This window comes from Camelus ferus, chromosome 14, assembly GCF_009834535.1.
Source record: "Camelus ferus isolate YT-003-E chromosome 14, BCGSAC_Cfer_1.0, whole genome shotgun sequence".
Classification (NCBI taxonomy): Eukaryota; Metazoa; Chordata; class Mammalia; order Artiodactyla; family Camelidae; genus Camelus; species Camelus ferus.
In genome coordinates, this window is record NC_045709.1 from 51,087,015 (window position 1) to 51,110,923 (window position 23,909).

The following is a 23,909-nucleotide window of genomic DNA, read 5'->3' on the forward strand; positions in this document are numbered from 1 at the left end:
ACAATCATTTCCTTACCTTAGTCAGAGCTTGTCCTAAAAGATTCTCAAATGCTTTCAAATTAAGACAGGGACCATTATAGTAGGGGTTACTTTGTGCTTTTCTTCCCAGCCAGTACAAAGTTATTAAAACCTGTTAAAAAAAAAATCCATAAAACAACAAGATCAGTCTATTCAGTGCCTAATGGCAAACTACAACGCAAGTGAGCATATCTATCTGTGGTTGAAAAGATTTTCTTTTAAATTATGAGGAGAAGCGTCATTAAAATTGTTAAGTCTTCTTACATTTCCATCTCTGAGCACATCCTCAGACCAAAAGCCTAGAGTCCGACGGGTATTTGTACTTTCTACTAGCATATACGAAGAAGAAAAACATTTATAAGGGGAAAACATAAATTAAACTTTTAAAGCAATATTTTTTTCAACAAACCTACAGACTACACACTTAAAATCTAAGTCTCAGCTTCCTTAATAAGGATATCAACCTCATGTTTTTCAATAAAGCTGTCACATTTTAAGAAATTCTTCTAATATGCAGAATATTAAGGTAAAAGTCTGTGTTAAGCAATTATCCAGAGTTCTTAAATATTTAGTGTTTTTCCTTAAATTCCCACTTGGTAGTTTCTGACTTACTCTCCTAAAAATCCCGCAGTGTGTTCATCTGCCTTTACCACGTTACTGACATATAAGGATCCAGTCCCTAGATTTAACCTACCTTCTTATGAGGTCAGAAAATACATGTTTCAATCATATTTAAACATATTTAGAGTCTGTTCCTAGCAAAAGTTCCATTAATAAAAGGATAGAGAATATATCAGGTAATTTTAGATCCCACTACCTTATTACAAAACATGTAAGTAAAAACCCATTTATAATGTTCCATTAAATACATCTTACATTTTTCACTCTCCTGTCAGTCTCTTCTTGCCTGTAAAGAAAAAAGAAAATACCTATTAAGTAATATCTATGAACCTCACATTGTTAATTATTAACTAGAAAAAACTCATTTTTACTCTAAAGTCCTATGAATATTAATACCACCTGGAAGTTCAAAAACCTTAGGCAGTGTATTATCCATCAAAAGGACTTTTCCATATTCACTGGTTTCATGAAATATAATGGTCTGCTTTCTATAAAAAAACAAAGTTGTCTTTCTTCATTATTTTATTCATTACAGTCTGATTTTTAAAATGCATTATTTACATTTTTGTATTTTCATTTTAAACAATGTTTAAACCCAATCAAAAGGGGGAAAAAACCCAATATGTGCTCATGGCAGGAAAAAAAAAAAACAACAGGAAACAGGAGTGAAAAATCTTAAAGAGAGGGAAGAAAGTAATCTTGCACCAAGTTTTCTTTTCCATTATGCACAGGGGTTTTTCACTTAAGTTTCCCAGACAAAACTGCTCAGAGACCCACCCCCTGCTGATGTTGAAAAGTGGGGTTTAAAAAATAGCCAGGAATCTCTGCCTAGGAGATTTCGCTCTATCACAAGAATCAAGTGTTTTTCCCCTCACCTGAAAAAGGGTCATGGGTTTTGTAGGAAAATTTAGAGACAGACGTCACCACAATGTTGAAGATGAAAAAATATGAGTTAATTAACAAACAGATGGGTCACCCTAAACCAACGGTACTTTCCATCAGAGACGTAAGCCAGATCCGCGGTGCTTCAGAGAGATGGAGGAGCCTGAGCTAGGTGAACTCTTAACATCGCTTTCCAGTCTGAGAGTCATAGGCAGTACGTGTATAAGGCAAAAGAGACGCTCACGTATTGTACGTGTGTCAGACATACAGAACACACACACACACAACATACCTACACAGGGAGACAAAGGAAAGGGGGAGAGAACGAGCACACAGAGACACATATTAACTTAGTTTTCAAAGAATCCACAAAGACCACTATGACCATTCCTCCCCCTAAAACAAACATGAACTGAAATGAACAGTACGCGCCTCCCACCTACTCCTGAAATAGCATAACAAAAACAAAGCTCCCACACGACTGTGGAAAGGTAAATCGGCACAGCTACTTGAACACATTTGGTAGTGTCTGTTCAAGCTGAACACACGCTTAGTCTATGACCTAGAATTCCATTCCTAGATACGCACCCAGCAGAAAAGCTTACAGATATTCTCCAAGTCGTACAGGAGCACCTTTATAGAAGCACCATTTGTAATAAAATAAACAGGATCTACACCTCTGTCTTTCACAGCAGAATGGGTAAATTACAGAATATCCACACAATGAAATATTCCATAGCAACCAGAACAAACAATCTGCAACCACACGGTTCAATCTCACAAACAAGGGGAAGCAAAAGAAGGCAGACAGTACAGACTGTTATTCATCCATGTCAATTAAAAAACAGGCTTCCCAAATGTGTGATGTCAGAAGTCAGGACAGCGGTTACCCTTGTCGGGGAGGATGGACGTGACTGGAAAAAGGTGAGGGGCTTCTAGGGCGCCGGTGATTTCTTATATGTTGATCTGGAAGTTGGCTACACAAGTGTGTTCCAAATCTAAACTCTGTGAATTATATATTTCTAGTATGTTTCATTTTCTATATGTATATTACACGTCAAAAAAAGCAAATAAATTTCACAGCCCTAGTGCTTATATCATAGCTTATCTCTTGAGTAAAAAGAGATTTTTTAAAAAAAAAAATCTTTTAAAAAAAATTTTTTTAAAAAAATCAGCATTTAATTTTAGAAGTAAGGAGGGATATCTAGAAGCTGACAATATAAATAATGGAGTTATAAAAATATATAGCCTCTGTTTATATTAATGACCAACATACACACCTCAGCTACTAACCAAAGCACAAAAAGCCATCAGTCCTCAATGCAAAAGACATACTAGGCTGACAATCACAGTATTATGAACATTCAGTGCAAAGCACCCTGCTTTTATCATAAGCACACTGACAGCAGAAGGAACAACAGAGCTCACTTGAACCCCCTGACCTCCTTTCCACAGCCCTCTCTAAAAGGTTTCTAATCCAACACATTCATTCACTTTTTATTTTGATATAGCAATAACTATAAATACAAGACATGCCTTATTTTGCAATTAACACTCATAAAGCAGTGACCTTGGCACTATAACCTTTCTCTCACTTTACATTCCCTTCCGAATATGAGCATTTATAACATGCTCTTGAATACAGTGACATACAGGCCAGCCAAATTGCAGTTCTATCACTGAAATGTAATGCCAGGAATTCAAGTAGTCAATGATTTGCTGGAGTCAACAGAGGCCAACTTCTGACACACAACAAACACATGCCACCGCAGGGAAGTCAGTAACCGGCAGCTTCTTCGCCTGCTGTGGCTGCAGGCACAACCCTATGGCCTTTCAAACAGAACAAGTGTGAGGGCGGAGGGGGAGTTCACTTGACTCTCCATGAGCCACCAAAGATACTGCCCAACCCATCACACCCAAAAATAAGACAGTCCTATCCACAAAGCTGTCTAATTCCCTTATAACAAATATTTTAAGAGTTGATATGGTAATTCCATGTATAAGAGCAGGGTCTTTGGGTCAAACGTGGGTCCTGTTGGTTCATCTCATCAATTTATTTAACTCTCAGAGTTTCAGTTTCCTTCTGGAGGGACCAGAATGCTGTCCCCTAGTTTAGTACATTATGAGAGAAGTACACAGGACTTGGTAGAGTCCCTGGCCTCATGGTAAGTGCGCATCAAGCAGCAGTTACCACTAGACTGAAAGTTACATGAGGGAAAGCCCATCTTACTTACTGAGGTACCCACAAAGGCTTCCTGGTGAAGCTGGGTATCACTATTTAAAATTGCGGCCAGCCTGTCTGACATTTCCCATCTCTCATCCCTGCTTTATTTTTGTATTTATAACCATCTACTGCATGCATTCATTTACTATCTGCCTCTTCTCCATAATCCAAAAGAAATGTTTGTGGTTTTGTTTCCTAAATGTCCTAAGACAGAGTTTACCACTTGGCAGGCATAAAAAATATTTTATTAAAAATGCCTAGCACAGTGCATGGTACACAGAGGCTCTCCAATATTGATCTGAATACATTTATTTAGCTTACAGAAATGTAAGTTAGCAAGAGAAAAGCAGAAATGACAAAAGCTCAGGAGATACCTGATAAATATTCACATGATGTCAAAGAACAGTTAAACTCCATGAGCTTAACTTAAAACACCCAATTTTGACTCGAATTGTATTGATACTCATAGCTGGACCGCTTTTTAAAGCTATTTTCTTTAAAATTGCAATAAAGGGTAATTCTTTTTTTAAGGGAATTCTTTGTAATTATAGATCAATAACCCAAAAGAAGGCACAGATTCAAAAACAAAGGCCAGCTTCACAGTGCTGAGTACAAAGATTAAGCGCTAGTCTCTGTGATGAAAAAGCTTCCCAGTAGAGCCCTGAAAGACAAAGGCCAAGGAATCGAAATCTTTGTTGAAACCCAAATTTATCATAAAAAGGGACACAGATGAAACATTAACAGTCTGAAAAAATGACCATGTTGAAGATGTTGCTAGCCTTCTCGGTGTATTATACACTAATTTAAATATTGTGTGTAATATTCAAGAAATAGCAAGTATGACACAGTTATCATCTTCCTCCCTGTTAATGGAATAGCTCAGGTAATTTCTTCACTACCTGACAAAGGTCCAGAAGATATGTACTCATCACAGAGCTCTAAACTTTCCGCCAGAAGTCAGGTAAAAAAAAAAAAAAAAAAAAAAAGAGCCACAAACCCTCAAGTAAGTCCACCAATAAACAAGATCTACCTGTAACCACCTCATCCTAACAGCTTTAAGGTATACGAAGAACCAGGAAGCTCTAGGTCTGATTCCCCCTTTCTTTATTCAAAGCTATTTTAAAATACTAGTACTAATCATCCATCAAGAAGCACCATCTCCAATCAAAGAATCAAGGAAAGAAAATCCATACAGATGTTCTGGCCTCTTCAGGAGATCCATGCCAGATTCTTCATTGAGGTGGCAGCTCAGCTAAGAGGCCAGGCTCTGGGGTCAGACCTGCTGGGTGTGAATCCTGGCTCCACTTTACTAGCTGTGAGATCTCGGTTGTGTTGTTTAATTCTGTCTCCATAGTCTCACCTGGAAACAACATACCAGTCTCACTGGGCTTAAAACCGACATTTGAAAAGTACTTAACCAAAGCAGATCAAGTAAAGGAGACATTTCAAGACTATCCTCTGATTATCCATCCCAACCACCCCATATGGTGGAAGGGGAGTGGCCGGAGGACAGTCAAGTTTCCCCACACAGAACATTTTCCCCCTAGAAGAGGCATTTCTCTGAAGCAAGGTAAAAAACATTCTTTCATGTTATGCTTTCCTTTTCCTCTTTCTATGGGAGGCTTTGAAAGAGAAATTATTTCTAGAATAAGGTCAAACAAAGGGCAAAGCAAATGAGTGTGGTATTACTGTTGTTGGCCAACCACCCATGTTGGGGCCGAGCCAGCCCTCCTCACCCATTCTTTATCTACCAGGGACTGCCTTGGTCAACACCCTTCAATTTTCTAAAAGCTCCAAATCTGAGGGGAAAAAAATGTGGTCAAAAATCTAGCTCCCTCATGTCTGATAGCACAGTTTGGGAACAGAGTGTTAAAGGATGAGATTCTAGTTTTACCATAGTTTGGTGCAGCCAGCTTGTTCTAGGGCTTGAGAAATATTTCCAAATATCTTCTGTTTAGTTTATCCAAAGAGTGAGCCCTGGGCCCACCCGTGTGCACCCAAGTCAGCCTTCCTCAGAGTCTCCTGTGGTGGACTGCGGAGACCTGGAACCCCACACCTGACTCACAACCGTCTCCCATAGTCAACCAGAGGCCTGGCTCAGAGCCACCAAGCTTTCAAATGCTTCATATGGAAGTTACCTAAAGCCACTCCCAGAGCCAGTCCAGCAGACCCAGAACAAAGAGACAAAGGAAAATTTCCCCCCAAATAAAATAAAGCTTCATAGACTCTGAAACCAAATCCCACTTCTCTGTTTATGTTCTTCTTCCCAATCCTGATACACCTTCTCCTCAAGGTACCAACTTCCTCACTGGCAGCACTGTGAGGCTCAATCTTCTCATGTTCTGTCCCAAAATCATAATCCCCAAGCACTGAATTCTCCATGCTCCAAAATCATCTTTCCTCCCCAAATCCCAGCCCTCATCCTGCCCAAACCAACCTCAGTGACGATCAAAAATACACTTGTCTTACTGAACCATCATACAAGGAAACGTGATTAAAAACTCATGCTGGAATTTCTGACAAAGTGGGAGCATCTTTGCCCCAGGTACCACGGGGGAAGACTTCCCACATCCCAACAGGAAATGTTGTTTCCTATCCACTACCCCATTCTTCTCTGGCTACACGGAATCTGGAATTCAATACGAGAGGCAAGTATAACTTCCCACCTAACCCAGTCTCCTCCCTGGCCCACACATGCATCCTTCTTTCTACCCCTCATCCTACAGTCCCCATCATCTCCTTTTCTTGGTGCAAGAGTAAGTTTCCTCAGAGCGACTGCGGCTCACTGGGTGATTATGTCCCCAGGCATCCACTTCCTGAGGCCACTTCCCAGAGTAAGTCGTGGACCCAACCCTTGGGAGCCAGTTCTCACCCTGCCCTGCCCTGCCCTGCCCTGGGCGGCACCAGCTGACCTGGATGTCGCCACTTGGAAGAAACTGGGCTCACTGGATACTTGATCCTTCTCCAAGCCACTAAGTAATTTCTGCCCTCCAGTTGTTGCTTATGAAGTCTGGCCACCTGTTCACAACTTAAAAAAAAGTCAAGAAATGAGGTCTTGAATCATGATTTCATAAGCAGTCCCAAGAAGAAAAAAGTGTGTGGACTGTATCTGCTTTCAATCTGTTGGATGTGCATGGGTTTAGGGAGGAGGCCTGTGTGCAGCCGGGGCAGGCGGCTGAGACGGTTCAAAGCAGATGTCCTTCTCACGACACAGTGGCATCATTTTATGTAAGGAATGAGACAGTCTGCCTCCAAGTGGGAGAGAGGAGGAATTCTTAGGGTTGCTCAGAATACTGAGTGAAATTTTAAGCAGCATAGTGAGAAAATAAATTCTAACGCTACTGTCTCTGAGGGAAGGGCCTGTTTTTATTCCAAAAAAGGAATTTATGACTCTATCAGGTAATGGCTTCTTTTTCTGTTAACAGATATTTTTATAATGGAAGCTCATCCATTGCATTATTTTTGAAGGAAAAAAATGCAAATCTTTCTCAAATGACTGTCAAAAAGAAGGAAGAAGAGATGTGGGGATAAAAGTTAAAGATGAATTTTTGAAATACTGCGCTTATTTTTTCCTTCTCTCAAAAAGTAAGCTGCAGTTGAAAAGATGAAGTTGAAATTCTTCCTTTCCTCCCACCTTCATCCCTAAAAAATGAAACTGTATTCCTATTTGACAATCTGCCAGTAATGTTAGACACTTGTGACTCATAGCTTTTAATCTGCCATCGCTACAAAACGCAGCTCTACCTGATTGGGGAAACTAAAAATGGCACTTGAGAAAATAACACTGTATCTGGAGATAATTAGTGAGCACAAAGAGATAAACTTAATGGTTTCTGTACTTACCTATGTGAGAAAAAACTCTTGGAAATTCAACAGTTTTTGCCCTAGCAACATAGTGCTTATTCCAAACAAGACAAATGAGTAAGTACCCTCTCGTTAAAAATAATTTGTTATTAAATTTCACACCCCTCCCACATAGTACTAAGAATAGCCAAGTTTCACATAAAGAGAAAGGAAAAAAAAATGCATTCGAAGACACTGGCACACAGTTTCACTTAAATAACGAAACTGAAGAATGCTGTTGCTGGAGATGAAAGGTGGGTTTTGTTTCTAACTCTCTCAACCACACGCTCTTTCTGTAACATACTTTTTTGTATGTTTGCTATTACATAAAACTGACTTCACAGCTGAGACTCACACATGCCTATCCCCTGTTAGACTGTAACCCAGAAACAGCCAGTTCCTGAATACAGAATTTAGTAGCCATGATGTACGCTCTATGTACTAAATGGAGTTATGACATTCAGTTATATCAAATGCACTGGGGAGAGGCTGGAGGGGGACCAGTGACAGGCTTCCCCATCATTTCACTGCTATAGGCATCAATCTGGGCAGCAGCAGCAATGGGGACAGTAGGTTTTGGTTTTAGACATGAGAAGTTTGGGGCACTTCATAGACAAAGTAGAAATGTGAAGTAACTGGTAATTAGACATAAGAGTAGGGTGTTCAAGCTAGAAATCTGGGTTGGAGATATAATCTGGGGAGTTGTCTGTATAGAGATGAAGTGTGAAGTCGGAAAGCAGCAATGAGGTCACCTAGAAAATGAGTAGCTAGAGAAGAGATCTAGGGATGGAGGCCTGGGAAACCCAACACAGAAGGACTAAGGAGCAGAGGAGAAACCAGCAAAGCAGACAGAAGGAGCATGCAGTGTGCATGCAATTACTGTTGTATTATTTTCTTAACCCTTATATTGTCTTACACAAGTACTACCCCCAAGTACTAAATGACTACTTCTTTTCAAAGGAGGAAAAAGAATGAAGTATTAGCATCAACAAAAATCTTGTCAAAACCACTGATGCTTCTAAAATCAGCAGTTTAGGAAAATATTGGGCGTGACATCTCAGGTGCCCTTCCAGACTTTGGAGCCCATGCTCAGCAAGGTCAGTAAGAAATTCGACTGTCAGTATAACTCTTCTAGTCTTTAGCATCATGATATTGGAACAATAACGTGCCAGGTGAGAAACTTTCCAAGTCAGTGTTTCTCTAACTGTGTATCATGAAATATGAGAAATCGGTCGTTTGAAAGGGAAGTAAGGTCAAAACTTTTTGCAAAGTACTCCATATTTTCTTCTTAAACACACATAATAGCAAATGAAGTTCTGATAAGTAAGTCCTCTAATAAGAGATCCATTTTACTTTTACTTTAAAAAATACACTTTTTCTTATTTTTTGGAGTTATTAAATATTATTAAAATGTTAAGGGACATTGGTATTAATGAAGTATTTTCCAATTGTGTTCTGTTTAAGTCCACTTTATGCTTAATTATATCATCTATATTAACAATAATTGCCTTATATTAAGCACTTTATATTAATCACTATGTTGACCATGTTGCATTATCTCCTTTAATCCGCTCAACAATCTAATGATTTATAGATCAGGAAACTTGGACTCCAAAAGCTTAAAAACTTTCCCAAGGTCACAAAACTATTAAGACTTGATGTGATCCATACTTTCCACAGACTAACACCCTGTTTTAGTATTAGTGTAGCAACCCTTTCTACCTTAACTTATTTTTAATAGTTTCCTTCTTTCTTAATCCTGAAAAATAATTCTCTTTATAATATCCTGAAATATGTCTCAATTGTCTCTCAAAGTGTTGGCTCAAAATCTATCTAGGGCAACAATAATTTCCCACCTAAGTCTGTCTCCCAGAGAAAAAGGTAGAAGCTCCCCATTATCACATTTTCTGGCAAAATTAGATATATATTCCACTGTCTTGCACATACAACTCATTATGGGATTCCGCAGATGGAAAATTGCCAAAGAATTTTTAAAAAGACTTCCTTCCAAGTAAATGAAATACATCACAATAATTCTCATAGTGAGAGAACTGTGAAGCTGAGATTCCTCGTACTTACCACTAGTAAGCTTTTGTGAGTATGGTTTCTATGAGATAAGTACCCATCAAATATAAATAATAAGACTATAAATTAAACACAAACAAGATGAAATGGGAAAATCTTTTGGTTAGTTTCCCAAAGGTACATTTCCTCAAAAAAAAAAAAAAAAAAAGGAGAAAACTGTAACTACTTCAAGGTTTGTGAAAATAAACAAAATGTATTTAAAGTGACTTGCATGTAAATACTTATTCCCTTTCTGATGAACATGAAAGTTCTCTGCAAAGCATAAGGTGTAAATTGTTATTAGTAAGTTATTGTATCATTACCCCAAATCCTTAGCTGTTATTAAATGTGCTATGTGTGTACAGTACAAACTTCACATTGTCAAAGTCATGCACACCAAATTATTTATTCATGCTACATATTCAGAAGTCTCCAAATTGCTTATAAGTCCATTATTCTCCCTGGTCTATAAGCAAGACTTGTTTCAAAATTTTAGTATCCACCATGGGAAAAGTCAGTACCATGCTCCCCCTACCAAAAAAAAATCCCTAGTCCAAGTATATCATAAATCATTTTAGTCCCACGTTTTCCCTGTTCTAGGTAAGCCTCTCTTATAGTGTTTATTGGAGCATTTCTGACATTTTAAGAAACAATTTTTCATAATTTTATCTGATTCAAAAGTTCATAGAGGCAATGCAAATTTAGAACAGGGCTTCTTGACTTTGGCAATGTTATTATTTTGAACCTTCTAATTCCTTGTTGTGGGGGATTATCCTGTGCACTGTAGAATGTCAAGCAGCATTCCTGCCTTATTCACTGGATACCACTCTCCTCTCCTTAAGCAGTACAATCAGAAATGTCTCCAGTCATTACCAAATATGCCCTGGGGGGCAAAACTGCCCACAATTGAGAACCACTGTTTTAGAGGATCTAAGGATTTAACTGATTCCTCTTAATAGAGTATACTCAAGGTTCCATGGACCTAAAATTAGCTGAAACTAAAACCAATCTATCTCATGAATAGAAGTGAATGAAGTCTGAGGAATTAATTGTCCAAGAAAGATAAAATATTAAATTAAGAACATTATGATTTATCTTCCTTGCAGTTTGTATAAAGCTACCTGTCTTTCATTAGAAAATTAACACCATGCATTATTTTAAATTTTCCACTTATATATACCATTGCCATTTCCTATTTAGCCTTGCATAGAACACTTCAAATTTCAGAACATTATCGAAGTATCACCAATCACCCTATATAATTCATTGAGAAAGACTGGTCATGCTTCAAAGGAACAACATAATTGCCTTTCAAATTCAGATTAATATAACCCTACCTTCCCAATTAACTTTCAAGTTCAATACACATCCCATCCAGATGTCCTTCAGAGTGGTTTACATTTATTGCAATCAATTTCAATTTTTCCATTTTATTTGTGAATACCTTTTTGAAACTTCCAAGACAAATGAATCTAATGAGTTTTTTCTTCTTCTCTCTCTTCTTCACCATATTTAGTCCAAACCAAACTCAACTAATACGTCTCAGGCAATTTTTCTCAAATTTTCCCTTTATATTCCCATGATAGTTATCCCAGCTCAGAATTCAAATTTATTAAGTCTTCTTTAGTGCATGCCTACTCTCATCCCCAAGCCTGTTCCTCCTTCCACATGCTCTGCCCTGGTGAAGGGGCCCCAGTTTCAGAGCCAGAAAGCTAAGCCTAAACCAAATAACTTCCTCTCCCTCAAACTCTCACTTCCCCACCACCCAAACCGCAGCAATTCTATACCTCTCTGGAATTCACCTCTTCCTTCTCAGATGTATTTCCTGTCTTCAGACTTTCCCCACTGCTCCTCTTCTCCACAGAGACTTCCTAATAAACTGGAATCCCCTCCATGTCTTATTCTTGAAAATCTATTTATTATGGTTTATATCCCTCGAGTAAAGTTCAAAACATGGCATTCACAGTGATGATCTGCCCACACGTGGTTACCTCACTTTTTGACCTGTCCCAACACAAACTCAACCTTCTTCCTGTAAAACAGCCCCCAGAACTCTCTCAGCACCCTGATCTCTCCCACCTCCATATGAGAGATAATAGGAGGTTTTCTCTTCCTAAAAGCTCTTGACTGTTCTCCCCCTCTTTTGAATTGTTTGTCCTTTCAGATTCAATTCAGATATCACCAGCCTCCAAAGCCTTTCTGTCTTCCAGGAGCCTCTCTCATGCAAGTCCATGGACGCCCAGCACAGAGTGCTTTTAAAGCATTCCATTATGTTATGATGTATCGTGGATGTCTGACCAGTCCCTCTCACTGAACTGTGTTCCATGAATTCAGAGACAGAATGCTGTTCATCTCCAGCTAAGTACTTAAAATATAGGCACTAAAATAGTACTAGAAAGAAGAGATTAATCTTCAGCCTCTTCTAAAAATCTGTGCTACCAATTATCTAGAGTCATTTTTAAGGGGCCATTTGGACCTTTCCATTTGCTCCCTCTCATCCCCACTAAATTAGAGCTTCCCAGGCTTGAATTTTAAATTTAATTTTAGTTACATCCCCATTTCCATCTTTCAGCCATTTCCTGTTGCATTCCATTCTATTCTGACTTTAATCAAACAAGTCTAACACAACAAGACCTGTTTACTCTCACGCCAGAGCCAAATATTCCATTCCTTCAGCCTAAAACGCCCAGAATCTGTCACACCTTTAACTCTTAAAAGTCAACTTCCAGGAAACTCCCAAAGCATAATGCCATGTCCCTGAAACACCATCACTTTGAGACCCAATAGCTCATACAAATATAGAGCTATTCATCCACTTCTACCCGTTACTGATGTTAATACACTTTGTGTATCTGTCTCACTGCTTCCAAAGGAACTTCGAGGACTAATCTCCTTTCCTTCTCACAAACATTTTATACACAGTTGACACTTGAACAACACTGCACATGTAGTACTGTAGTACATATTTACTTACTGAAAAAAGTCCACACGTAAGTGGACCCTCACAGTTTAAACTCATGGTGTTCAAAAGTCAACTGTACTGAGAGTTTTGTTGAATATCTTTATAAGATGAAGTAAAAATATCCTTAGGATAATAATGTCATATACCCGCTCTCTGAGTAGTTCCCATTGATTTATCCCCTAGAAGAGGTTCTCAAACCATGGTCTCCAGATCATCAGTAGCTACAGTACCATGGAACTTGTTGGAAGCAGAAATCCTCAGACCCTGCTCCATTCCTACTGAATCAGCAACTCTGGGGTTAGGAGTCCAGTCATCCGTGTCTTAGGTGAGTCCTCTGGGTGATTCTGATGCATGCAAATGACCGAGAGCCACTGCCCTAGAAATAACCAATATTAAAATGACAGCTTAACTGAAACTACAGCTTCAACTAGTTTAGCTACTTCTCTTAAAAAGGAAGTTAGACTGAAACATAATTCCTCTAGACTTACCCAACCAGAACTTAAAACAAACAATAAGAAGCACAAAGAAACCCAGAGTTAAAGTGAAAAGCCTAGAACTGCCGCCAACGATTTCCAAGTGTTGACCGGAAAACTTCAGCGTGCTTCACCGGGCTTGGGTGTGTGTAAGAGAGCACCACAAGAATGTACTCGATTTGTTGCTGTTGCTGCACACTCAACTGGCTCTTAGGATGTCCTGGTTTAGGGATCTAAAGAACAGGGAAAGTCACTGAGTTCATTGCTTAACACTCCATAAGAACCAACATTCCATGAGATCCAGAAGAGAATACCTAAGCACAAAAAACATGCGCCGAGTCCACAGAACAAGATGTTTCAAGAAGCACAAAAGTGATTTCTCTGGAAGTTTTCTGAAAACTTAACCACTGTCAGCTTTAAAGGAATGAATGCTACTCAGAAGGTTAAAATAAGTCAATTTGGTTGCAATCATTTTATGATTTCCCCATAAAATCACACATTCCTGTTCTATGTCTCTGATGAAGGATAATAGGTGAGAAACCGGTCTGGTCATATTTTTGTATTATCTAATCTCCAATTTGTTTTCCCTTGTTAAGAAGAAAGTCTGGATTAAATGACATTGGACTAACTCATCTGAATGTGGCGAAAAACTAAAACAGCATGAATCTAAGGCCACCTTATTAGAAACTCCTCCCCATAAAACTATAATACCAAAATAGCTTCCATAAAAATGGTTGTGTTGAAACAGAGTTGCAAGGTACCATGCACAAACACCGGCACAGACCAGCTTGTTGAGAAAAGGTACAAAACATGGATAACAAAAAGTGGACAGTGACTGCACAGACACATTAAACTGCCATTGGTAAACTTCCTTCTTTAGGTTCTAAGATTTAAAATAATGTGAACATATTCTGGTCTGTGGATTAAAGCAGGTCAAGGTCGTTACCTCTGAAAATAAGATCTAGCCCTTTGGTAACTTGAACATTCAAGCTACTAAATCTGCAATAGAATAAAAAACTAAAATGTGGATAAAGTACCAATACTATATAGACAGTCACTCACTGAAATAAGAAAAGATCAAAGCTAAGTAAAATTAAGTATTCCTCTTGTTCAAGTCTTTCGCTGCTCTGGTTAAGCTGGGAGTGAGACAGAGGGGAAATAACTATACCCCAACCAGGAGATTGGACTGAAGTCAGGACTCCTGCCTTCGCTCACTGAGTGGCCTTGTAATAGCCCCCTGATCTCTTCTGGATCACATTTGTCCTCTTCTGTGCAAGGACTGCATTGGATGAAATTGTGCTTTTAGTACCTTCCAGCACTGACTGTCTGATTTTTACCTCTTATAAAGGAATACTCCCTAACAGTATGTTTCTCAAATTAAATATTCTCACTACAGTTTTTAAGTTGATAGGAAAGGCAACATAGAACCTCCCTAGAGTCTTCTGGTAAGTGCAAATAAACAGTGAACACTCACATCAACTGGATGACATGACTAAGCATTTTGAACTAATATAAATAAATGTTCCCGTGTACTCCCTTGATTATAACTGTGGGATAATGTGCTCCAGAGTTGAAGGCTGAGAACTTTTTGAATATAGTATTTACCTCCTCGTAATTTTATGTCAACTTTTAAAAGGCTTGTGAAATTAAAAATTCTTTTATAATCACAAATGAGGTAATTGATAGCAGAAAATTAATAAGTTTTCAAAGTCATTCCCTTAAAAGCAATTCTCAGACATAAAAAAAAGCTTTCAAACGATGTAACCCCAAATTTCTTCTTAAACTTTCAATAGAACAACATAAAAGGGGTCAAACATCAGATTGCCAAATTATTTATTCAGGAGGGAGAGAGGAGGAAGAAAATCATGAACAACGTATTTGAGAGAGAAATGAGTATTTAGAAGTGCAAAAGTTTACCTAAGGTTATTCCTTCCCAACCCCATCAGTCTGTTTTATGAATGAACAAATAAGACTTGACACCTTTAGACAAGATGATTTACTACTAACTTCTTGGTAAGATAATGCCTTTCCTACTTCCATAGTTTTCTTTAATACAACTGTTACTAAAATTAAGAGGACAAATTATCCACTTATAAGTCTTTAAGGAAATAGCAAAAACAATCACTCCTAATAGAAGATTAAAGCAAGAATAAACTGTTAGTGGGCTATTCAATTATTTTTGCTTTCGTCTTAGAACACTGTTGAATATTATGTTTATATAAAATAGATCCAAATGCTCATCGTTGTTATCATAGTAAACAAAATATCCAAAGATTATGGAGGGGGAAGGGTATAGCTCAAGAGGTAGAGCACATTCTCAACATCCAAGAGGTTCAATCCCCAGTACCTCCTCCAAGTGGAAATCAGTGAATAAACCTAACTGCCTCCCCCTCATAAAACAAACAATACAAGCAAAGATTATGGAGAGATCATTAGTTTTCCTTAAATCTTTAATTTCTTAAGATTTAAATTGGTAGATACTTTTCCATTGACTCCAAATATCAAAGAACAAAAAAGAAAAAAAAAACCTATCCTCTTCACACATAAGGGTAAGAGTATTTAAAGGTCCTTCCTTTCCTATTATCTTATGTTGCACAGATTGAGTCTATAGGAGTGTCACATGGGTCACCCCATTCTCTCCCAGCAAAGGAGTCACTCCAGTCCCTCTGCCACACTTTTCCTTTCTCCATATACACTGCTCTTTCCCCCCCACACCAGCTACTCGTATGGCCAGATCCTGTATTTTCTCTTCTGCCTTATTATCCCAAGGATAAAATCACATTGCTTAGTTCATTCAAGAAACACATCCTTACGATCTTTTCTTAAGACCCACCCACAATTTTTAACCAGAAAGTCATTTATGCATCTTATTAAGGTGTTACTGGGAATTGGAGGCTAAGGTTTCCAACTGAGGAAAACATACAGAACTGAATGATATTGTACACTGTATGTATGTATCACATTTTCTTTATTCATCCATCGAGGGACATTTAGGTTGTCTTGTCTATCGTGAATAATGCTGCAATGAACATGGGAGTGCAGAGAGCTCATCAAGATCCTGATTTCAATCCTCCTGGATGTACACTCCAAAGTGGAAATACTGCCATATGCAACAACACGGATGAACCTGGAGGACATGATGCTAAGCGAGCCAAGCCAGTCACAAAAGGACAAATACTGCATGAGTCCTCTTAAATGAGGTGTCCAAAATAGTCCAACTCTTAGAAACAGACAATAGAATGGTAGTTGTCAGGGACTAGGGCAAGGGGAAATGGGGAATTGCTGTTCAGTGGGTATGTGGTATCAGCTGTAAGAGACGGGTAAGCTCTAGAGATCGGCTGTACAACATTGTGCCTACGGCTAACACTGTATTGTGTCCTTAATCATTTGTCAAGAGGGTAGATATCATGTTAAGTGTTCTTACCACAATAAAAAGGAGATTAGTATGAGAAAATCCATAAATTAACTCATACTTAAGAGAATGAAAAAAAGAAAGAAAAAAAGGCAGCAATTCAGCAGTACTTTCTCTCAGCACCTTGGGTCCAGCCCCTCCTCTCACACACGTCCTGGAAGTAGACAAGAACCATCACTAAGTGTTCTCTGCTCCTTCCACAGTGTTCCTGCTCTCATCTGACAATCAGTCACCCAATATTTTATCAATCACCCAATATTTTATAATTCCATCTAGTTCCGGATAGACTAAGAGTTACGAGTTAAAAATCTACCATAAAGGTGAAAAAAATAAAGTAGGAAATAAGCTATCATGTCGATTATACCCACCATGATGTGCAGAGAACAAATAGCCTAAAATTTTATCATGAAGTATCAATAGCAGTTAATAGCTAACACATAAGGAATATGCGTTATGGGTCAGGCATCTAAGCTCTTTACTGTAATAACTCACGTAACACTCACAGTGATACTTGGGCCACAGGTACTAGTGTTGTCCTCTATGATATAGGTAAAGAAATGGAAGGACAGAGAGGGTAAGGGAACTGGCCAGAGATCACAGTCAGCACTGACCGACCTGACATAACCAGGCATTCAGCTCCCTCTCCTAATGAGGGAGGACTTCCTGGATGAGGCATTACAGAGCCTGGCCTGCGAGAACGGCTGTCCAGGGGAGGAAGCTGACCTAACTGGTTGACAAAGCTTGTGTGGAAAGGCCATAAAAATGCAAAGGAATAAGCAACAAGCGATTAGAAAGCAGAACTCCATAAAAGTCTCCAGTGTACTTCGACTTGACCTTTGTGTACGTGGCAGCCATGCTGGGCTCCTGAGTGGAAATACATGGTCCAGGATACAGACGAGATTTGAGGACAGTATAGACAAAATCTGTAATTTCTTTACAAAAATCAAGTCAAAATACCGTAAGCATTTAATTATCTGGCCAAAGCAAGCTTCCCTGAATTCAAACCATATAAAAACCTTAAAACAAAAAGTCGATTCATTTGTGAGGGTGAACTCTAAATGCAAAGCTACAAGCCCTGCCAGCCAGCAGCCTGCCAGGTGGGGGACAGGTGCAGAAGAGGGGAGGCCTCGTGCACACACACGCAGATGCACCCCAGCCTTCAGAGGTTAACGTGCCTCCTTTCAGACTCGGCACTTTAAAACACATCGAAGCTCCACGTCAGTGAGCTTGTTTCAGATCAGTTTACCAAAACGCCTTATGATACTAACAGAATGTAACACTAATCCCAAAAGCTAGTTTTAGTACTACCTTCAAAATCTATTGAATGCATAATTTTATCTAAAAATATGCTTAAAATACCATATCAAAAAGAACCTTCTGACATCTCTCTCCACACCTTGATTTATTTTGTTTCATAGTCCTATCACCGCCTCCCATTATCTTCTATGTTTAATCATTACTGTCCTCCCTATTAGAATGTATGCCTAAGAATGGCAAGACTTTGCCCTTTTCACCATGAAACTGAATCCCAATTCCTGGAACAGTACTGCCATGCACATAGTAGGAACTCAATAAATATGTTAAACTCATTCATTCATCCAACCAGTTATTGAATCAAATTTCCTGGTGTTACACATGCCGTAAAATGCTGCTATTTTTCCAACTTTGATGGATAGACGTGGAAGCAGTTTGGGGTTATAAAATTCCATCAGGCTGAATCAGATGTTTTGCAGACTCTGTGGGCTTGTTTTTCAGTGCTGTTATCTGGGAGTGGGGTTTGCAAGGGCGGGAGGAAAACACAGGGCGAGTAAGTACATTTTGTTGTATGAATTCAGATGCAATGTGCCTGAAATGGTCTGTTCTTTGGGGGATTGCACGTATTCTTGTCTGGAATAGTTGTTTACAAGAGATGCAGAATTTAGATTTAAAAGATGTTGGCAAGAGAAAAAAGTAAGCGAACAACTTTTGCTCATGCTGTAGGGGAATACACAAAGCAAATGAGGGAGGTTAGGTATGGCAAGCACTGGCCTGGATTGTGGCTACCACACAGAGGTATTTAAGGCTGGACCCCAAGGCTAGGACATGTTGGATTCTCTAAACTGATTTAAATATCCAACTGGGTCCAGAGGGCAAGCCCATGGTGTTTCCCTTGAGGCCATGACATTCGCCCTGGAGTTACTCCAAAGCAAAGCAGTTCCTCGGACAAGAAATCCAGCCAAACATTTCCAGAAGGCACTACAGAAAACAGATTTTGGACTTAAATAAATATTCCCTCTTTTTGTTGGAATTTAAAAGGAGTGAAAAAGACCATAATTTGATTATATGCATTGACAATTCCAACATTTCCATTTGGATGCTCTACTGTCAAGTCCAAAGCAATGTGTTAAAATCTCATTTCCATCTTGCCCCCAAGCTAGTTCCCATTTCTGTTTCTGCTAATAGATGCACAAACTCGAAAGCTGGTCCTTCTTGCTCCTTCACTCTAATCAACTCCCATCAGGTCTGCTTCAAATATCTTCTCATTTACATTTTCACAACGACTGCGTTCAGTAGTTGGCATCCTTATCAAAACACCCATGAACTGCAACACTTTCCTAACATCTCCTCCAGCCTCCAAGCTATTTCTCAGTCAATCCATTTCATACTTCATTACCCCATCTTTCTAAATCTCTGCTTTTAACATTATAACCTTCTGCACCAAGCTTTTGGTAATAATCCCACCACCTAAGAGATAGCTCAAACTTCCCCAGCCAGGATACTCGAGGTACCACTCAAGCTGGTCCCCACCTACCATCATCCCACCTCCAATCTGCCAGGCTAGACTAGAAACTCATGCCTTACAATCCCACCTCTCCCCCAGATAAGTGTAGGCCTCAAGAGTGACGATCTTATTTAACTTTGGTCATTGCTTTGCATCTAAAGGGCTCTGTAAAATGATTAAAACTTCTCCCCTCTACGCCTTTGGATGTGCCATCCTTCCTGCAATGGTCACCCACCTCACTCAAATCCTACCCAGCTTCCAGATCCACACTCAAGCCTTACATCTCCCTCAATATCTTTGTTAAATCCTCACTCCAGGGTGTGATCACTATCATTTACTGCCTAAATCCCTGTTACTCAGAGTGCGGGCCTCATTGGCATGGCTGGGGAGCTTGCTAGAAATACAGACCTAATGAAAATCAGCCCTACCCAGACCTAATGAAAATCAGAACCTGCATTTGAACCAGATCCCAAGCTGTTTTATATGCACATTCAAGTTTGAGAAGCTCTTGTTTTAAACACGCTAACTCTCAATAAAGTCTGGGTAATTTCTCACCTGTAACTTCAAAATATTACAAATTTCTATCTCCAGAACTTCCTTCCTACCCAACCAACTTCATGGAGCTCCTGTCTGACAGATAATACACATTAACACGTTAAAATTTCCTTTGTATGATCTTCCTATCTTTTTGCAGAACACTCTTAGAGGCAGAATTGTTACAATGGAAAGAAATCGGGTTTGGAGCCATAACGAGGGTTCCCACTTGCACTAAGCATATGACCCTGAGTGAGTCACCAAACCTCTCAGTTTCCCTATCTGTAAACTCAGGCATCCACCCTTTCTTATAAAGAGGTCATAAGAGTACAGAAGGCATTAAGCAAAGCATTCAAACAATAGTTTCTTTCCACTCTCCTCCACTCCCTCTCTCAAAAGGGGTATTTTTCCTCCTTTTACGTAGTCAATAGCCTTAAAACAAGTGTTTTCTATTATTGTAGCTACCCCAACCTATTACTTTTTTAAAAGGAAAACTTCCCTTGTTTGTATTCTTCTATGTCTGTATCTAGGGCTACTATTAGTTTCATGTATCTTTAGCCTTCTAAAGCATCACATTCACAAAATAAAAGTTTAGTAAATACTTCTTCTTGTAATGAAACGTTTACATTTAACAACTAGCAAGAAATCACTTCTAATGACTTGGCAGAAGAAGTGATCAGTCCATTTGCTGTTAAGTCTTAGTAAAGGAATTCTCCAAGTGTCGCTGTGCTTAAGTCATTTCTTGGACTTTGCTTCTCTGAGTCACTATCTGATCCGCCAGGAGTTTCATCTGACTGGAATTAGGCTGAGCTATTTATTGTTACACTTGGTGCTCTATGTTTACCACCTGTTTCAAACTCTCCAGTGGCTACACTGATAGCTGGACTTCGGGCAGTGTACTGAAGTAATTCTTCCTCTTCAATACGCTTGGTAATATGACTATAATTTATCTTTTTGCTTATAGCTTGAGCTTTCAAGCAGGACTTCAAATTATTAATCATTAGGGTTTTGTATAAGATTTAATATACAGTGACCTAAACTGTAATGAAAATATTATTTATATACATTTATAATATTATATATATATAATTTATGAGCACTTATTCCCAGCCAAGGATGTTCAGAGGAGGTAGTCATGGTTTAGCTTGGTTTTAACAAGTAAAATAAAGTATCAAAAACTGGTAAATAAATAATTTATTTAGAATAATTTCTTACCAGTTCTATTTTTAAAGACAGGTCCCATGCCAGTGCTATAAAGGTCAAAGTGTTGTAGTATGATCTTGAGCAATTTAGATTAGTAAGGTTTTACAATCCACAGCCTTTAACAAGAATGTTCCATTATCGTGGCAAACACTGATCGAACATTCATAAATATTTGTGTGAAATCATAAAACCTATAAAGGCATTTATGTGTGCATACCAACAAAATCCAAACCCTCTGTTATTTCTGTACTACCCCAGGTGAAAAGACCACACACGTAGCATATTTCTTCTATTTTAAGCACACATGTGTCCATTTAACATTCCTAAAATTGAGAGCTCTTATAATCACTGATCTAGATTAGATGGCATGTTGTACTATTTTATCTACATGAAGTTACTTAGCTCACAAACTAGAAAAAAATTTAAATTATAACATAAAGATATTTGCTATGTATCAAATGAGATAATATCAGTCATACACACAAATCCACGTGTTATACAGCTGGCCTGGTTGAAAAGCAGCTCAGACAATTTCAGTCCCATAGCACTAGAAAGAATACCAGCAAGTTTTTAAAGACTGTTCAGGGCTATTTAGACAACACAGTGGAAGCAGCCCAAGCTCTGCAGACTAAGACACCACCTGAATCTAAATCCTAGCTCTCTTATTTGCCCAAGGTCAGAGAGCTAAGCAAGTTTCTTTTCTCTCTGACTCCCTTCTTTTCATTCATTGAAAGCAAAATGGAAACAGCTGGCTGGGCTGTTACTAGGTTAGAAATAACTAAGGTAAAACACCTGACAGATGGCTTGTATCACCCAGTTTGTCGAAACCTAACCGAATATTTCTGAAATACTCTGGACACTCTAGTACAATGGTGCCCTCACCTTGTTGCCATTCATCACTCCAAATCCATCATTCCCTTAGAGTTGTCAACTACAAATCATTGCAGTGCTCCTCAAGAGACGAAAGCATTAAGACTGAAGAATGCTTTTTCATCTTCTCCACTTAGGGTTTTAAGATCAAGGTAGAAGAGGAGTAGGTCATGTGTCTCTTCTACCCACACAGGATTCAGGGTCTGTATGCAGCGCATACCAAATATCCAATGGATGCGGTTGACAAGCTACAAGATAAAAAGCTCTACAGGTGAGAGAACTCTGCCCCTAGGCTAAGCCTCACATACCTGCCATCCACCCTCTGCAGCCCACGGGACTGTGCTGCCTCTGGCTACCCTTGCGGCAGTCATCGCCAACTCCAGCATCAATGGATATCAGTCTGTAAGGGATTTCTTTTTCCCCTGCCTCTTTCATGTTAGCAGAATGAAAAAGAGAATGGGAAATACAAGAAATGACATAGAGCTCTATTCTTTAACCTGGGATTGGCATGCTCTGGACACCTACATTCAATCAGCATACTAGTCCTACTTCTCCTCCAAGACAGGGACCAAGCCCTTCTGGTGAAATGAATTCTTCATCAAAATAAACAAGGATCTAAGGACCCTCAAGATCTGGTGCCTAACTCTTTGAAGCCTTACACAAATTTTCATATATTCTTGGTGTGTGTGCTCTACTGCACAACATTTTTGACATGAGTACACACTATACACAAAATAGAGCAGCAGCTACCTACCTAGTAAAGATTCTTCCTTCTCAATATTAAGTCAAAAGAAGTCTGGTAACATGTCAGCCAAATCGTCCACCCAGAGACTGACTCTTTTGAAGATTATTTCTGTATCTCAGTAATGGAAAAAGAAAAAAGTATACGGAACAAACGCATTTCAACAAAGTCTAGAAGCCATCAATGTTATTACAATGTAATGAAATGGTGAAATGTAATAACAGTGATACTTGATATTTAGGGATTTCTCCCCAAATTGCTGAAACTACACAGAGCAAGCTCTTATTAAACTGATAGTGGTTAATGCAAACAGAGCTTAACTCAAAGCAGCTGCTTCTCCCAGGTCACTCAGATCTCCCACTTTTTCCTTTTTTAAGAAAAACTGGCTTACCTGAGGTGTGTTCATTCAAAGTATGTTTTTAATCTATTTCTTTTTTAATGGAATTTTATTACATTAACATATACATTTAATGTCACAAGTGTACTTAAATTTATACGGCAAGTGTACTACCCTTGAAACTAAAGGTTTCTCAGTAACACTTTTGGAACATGATTTCTTAAGCTTACTGTGTACATTTGATCAGTAGTGTCTGAAGCAATGGTAAGCTCGTAAGAAAAAGTGATGGCCCCTCACCTTGCCTCCCAACTTCAGGAGGGATGATAGAAATAAACCAATAAACAAAGAAAAGCTGGGATTTGGATCTGTGTTGTAGGATTGCTTGTGCTTTGATTTTTTTTTCTTTTTTACATATGGAAATAAAAACTTTTTAAGGAAATAAATCCAAATCAAACTAAAATATTTATGATATTTCAGAAAATATACTGAAAACTGAAGTCTCAATGATGTAATAAAATTGTATTGGTCTCACATACACAGGGGCAAGAGCAGCTAACTTAGCTGTCTGTTCTCTGGTTTCTAGCCTTGCTATTCCAACAAAATAGAAAAACTGATAAAAGTTGACTAAACATAAACGTCATAAAAACATCTATTTTAATACCTGCTTCCTAATTGGAAGAAGACATAAATCCAAAAAGGCCTAAATTCTTATTAAAAATAAATAAAGAGTTTACAGTTAATCATCACAATTTAAGTAGCCAGGGGCCAGGTTTTTCCCTCCACATTCTCTACAGGGTATACATATCTCCATAGGGTCAAGAATTCAAATTATAAAAATGATCACAATCTATAATTTAATACCATTTACTGAGCACTACTATATGTCAAGTACTATGCACTACATACATGACTTTATGTAAATCCTTACAACATCCTTGTGGGTAGGACTCTCCCCTAAATGAT

At 38.6% G+C, this 23,909-nt stretch overlaps 1 protein-coding gene across 1 annotated transcript in view; it reads right to left on the minus strand.

Moving 5' to 3' along the window:
• Positions 1-23,909, minus strand: part of LMO7 (LIM domain 7) — a 189,126-nt gene that overhangs the window by 59,041 nt on the left and 106,176 nt on the right. The window contains 2 exon segments of the mRNA XM_032496862.1: positions 17-130; positions 895-925. Coding sequence (XP_032352753.1) covers positions 17-130; positions 895-925 — 145 coding nt within the window.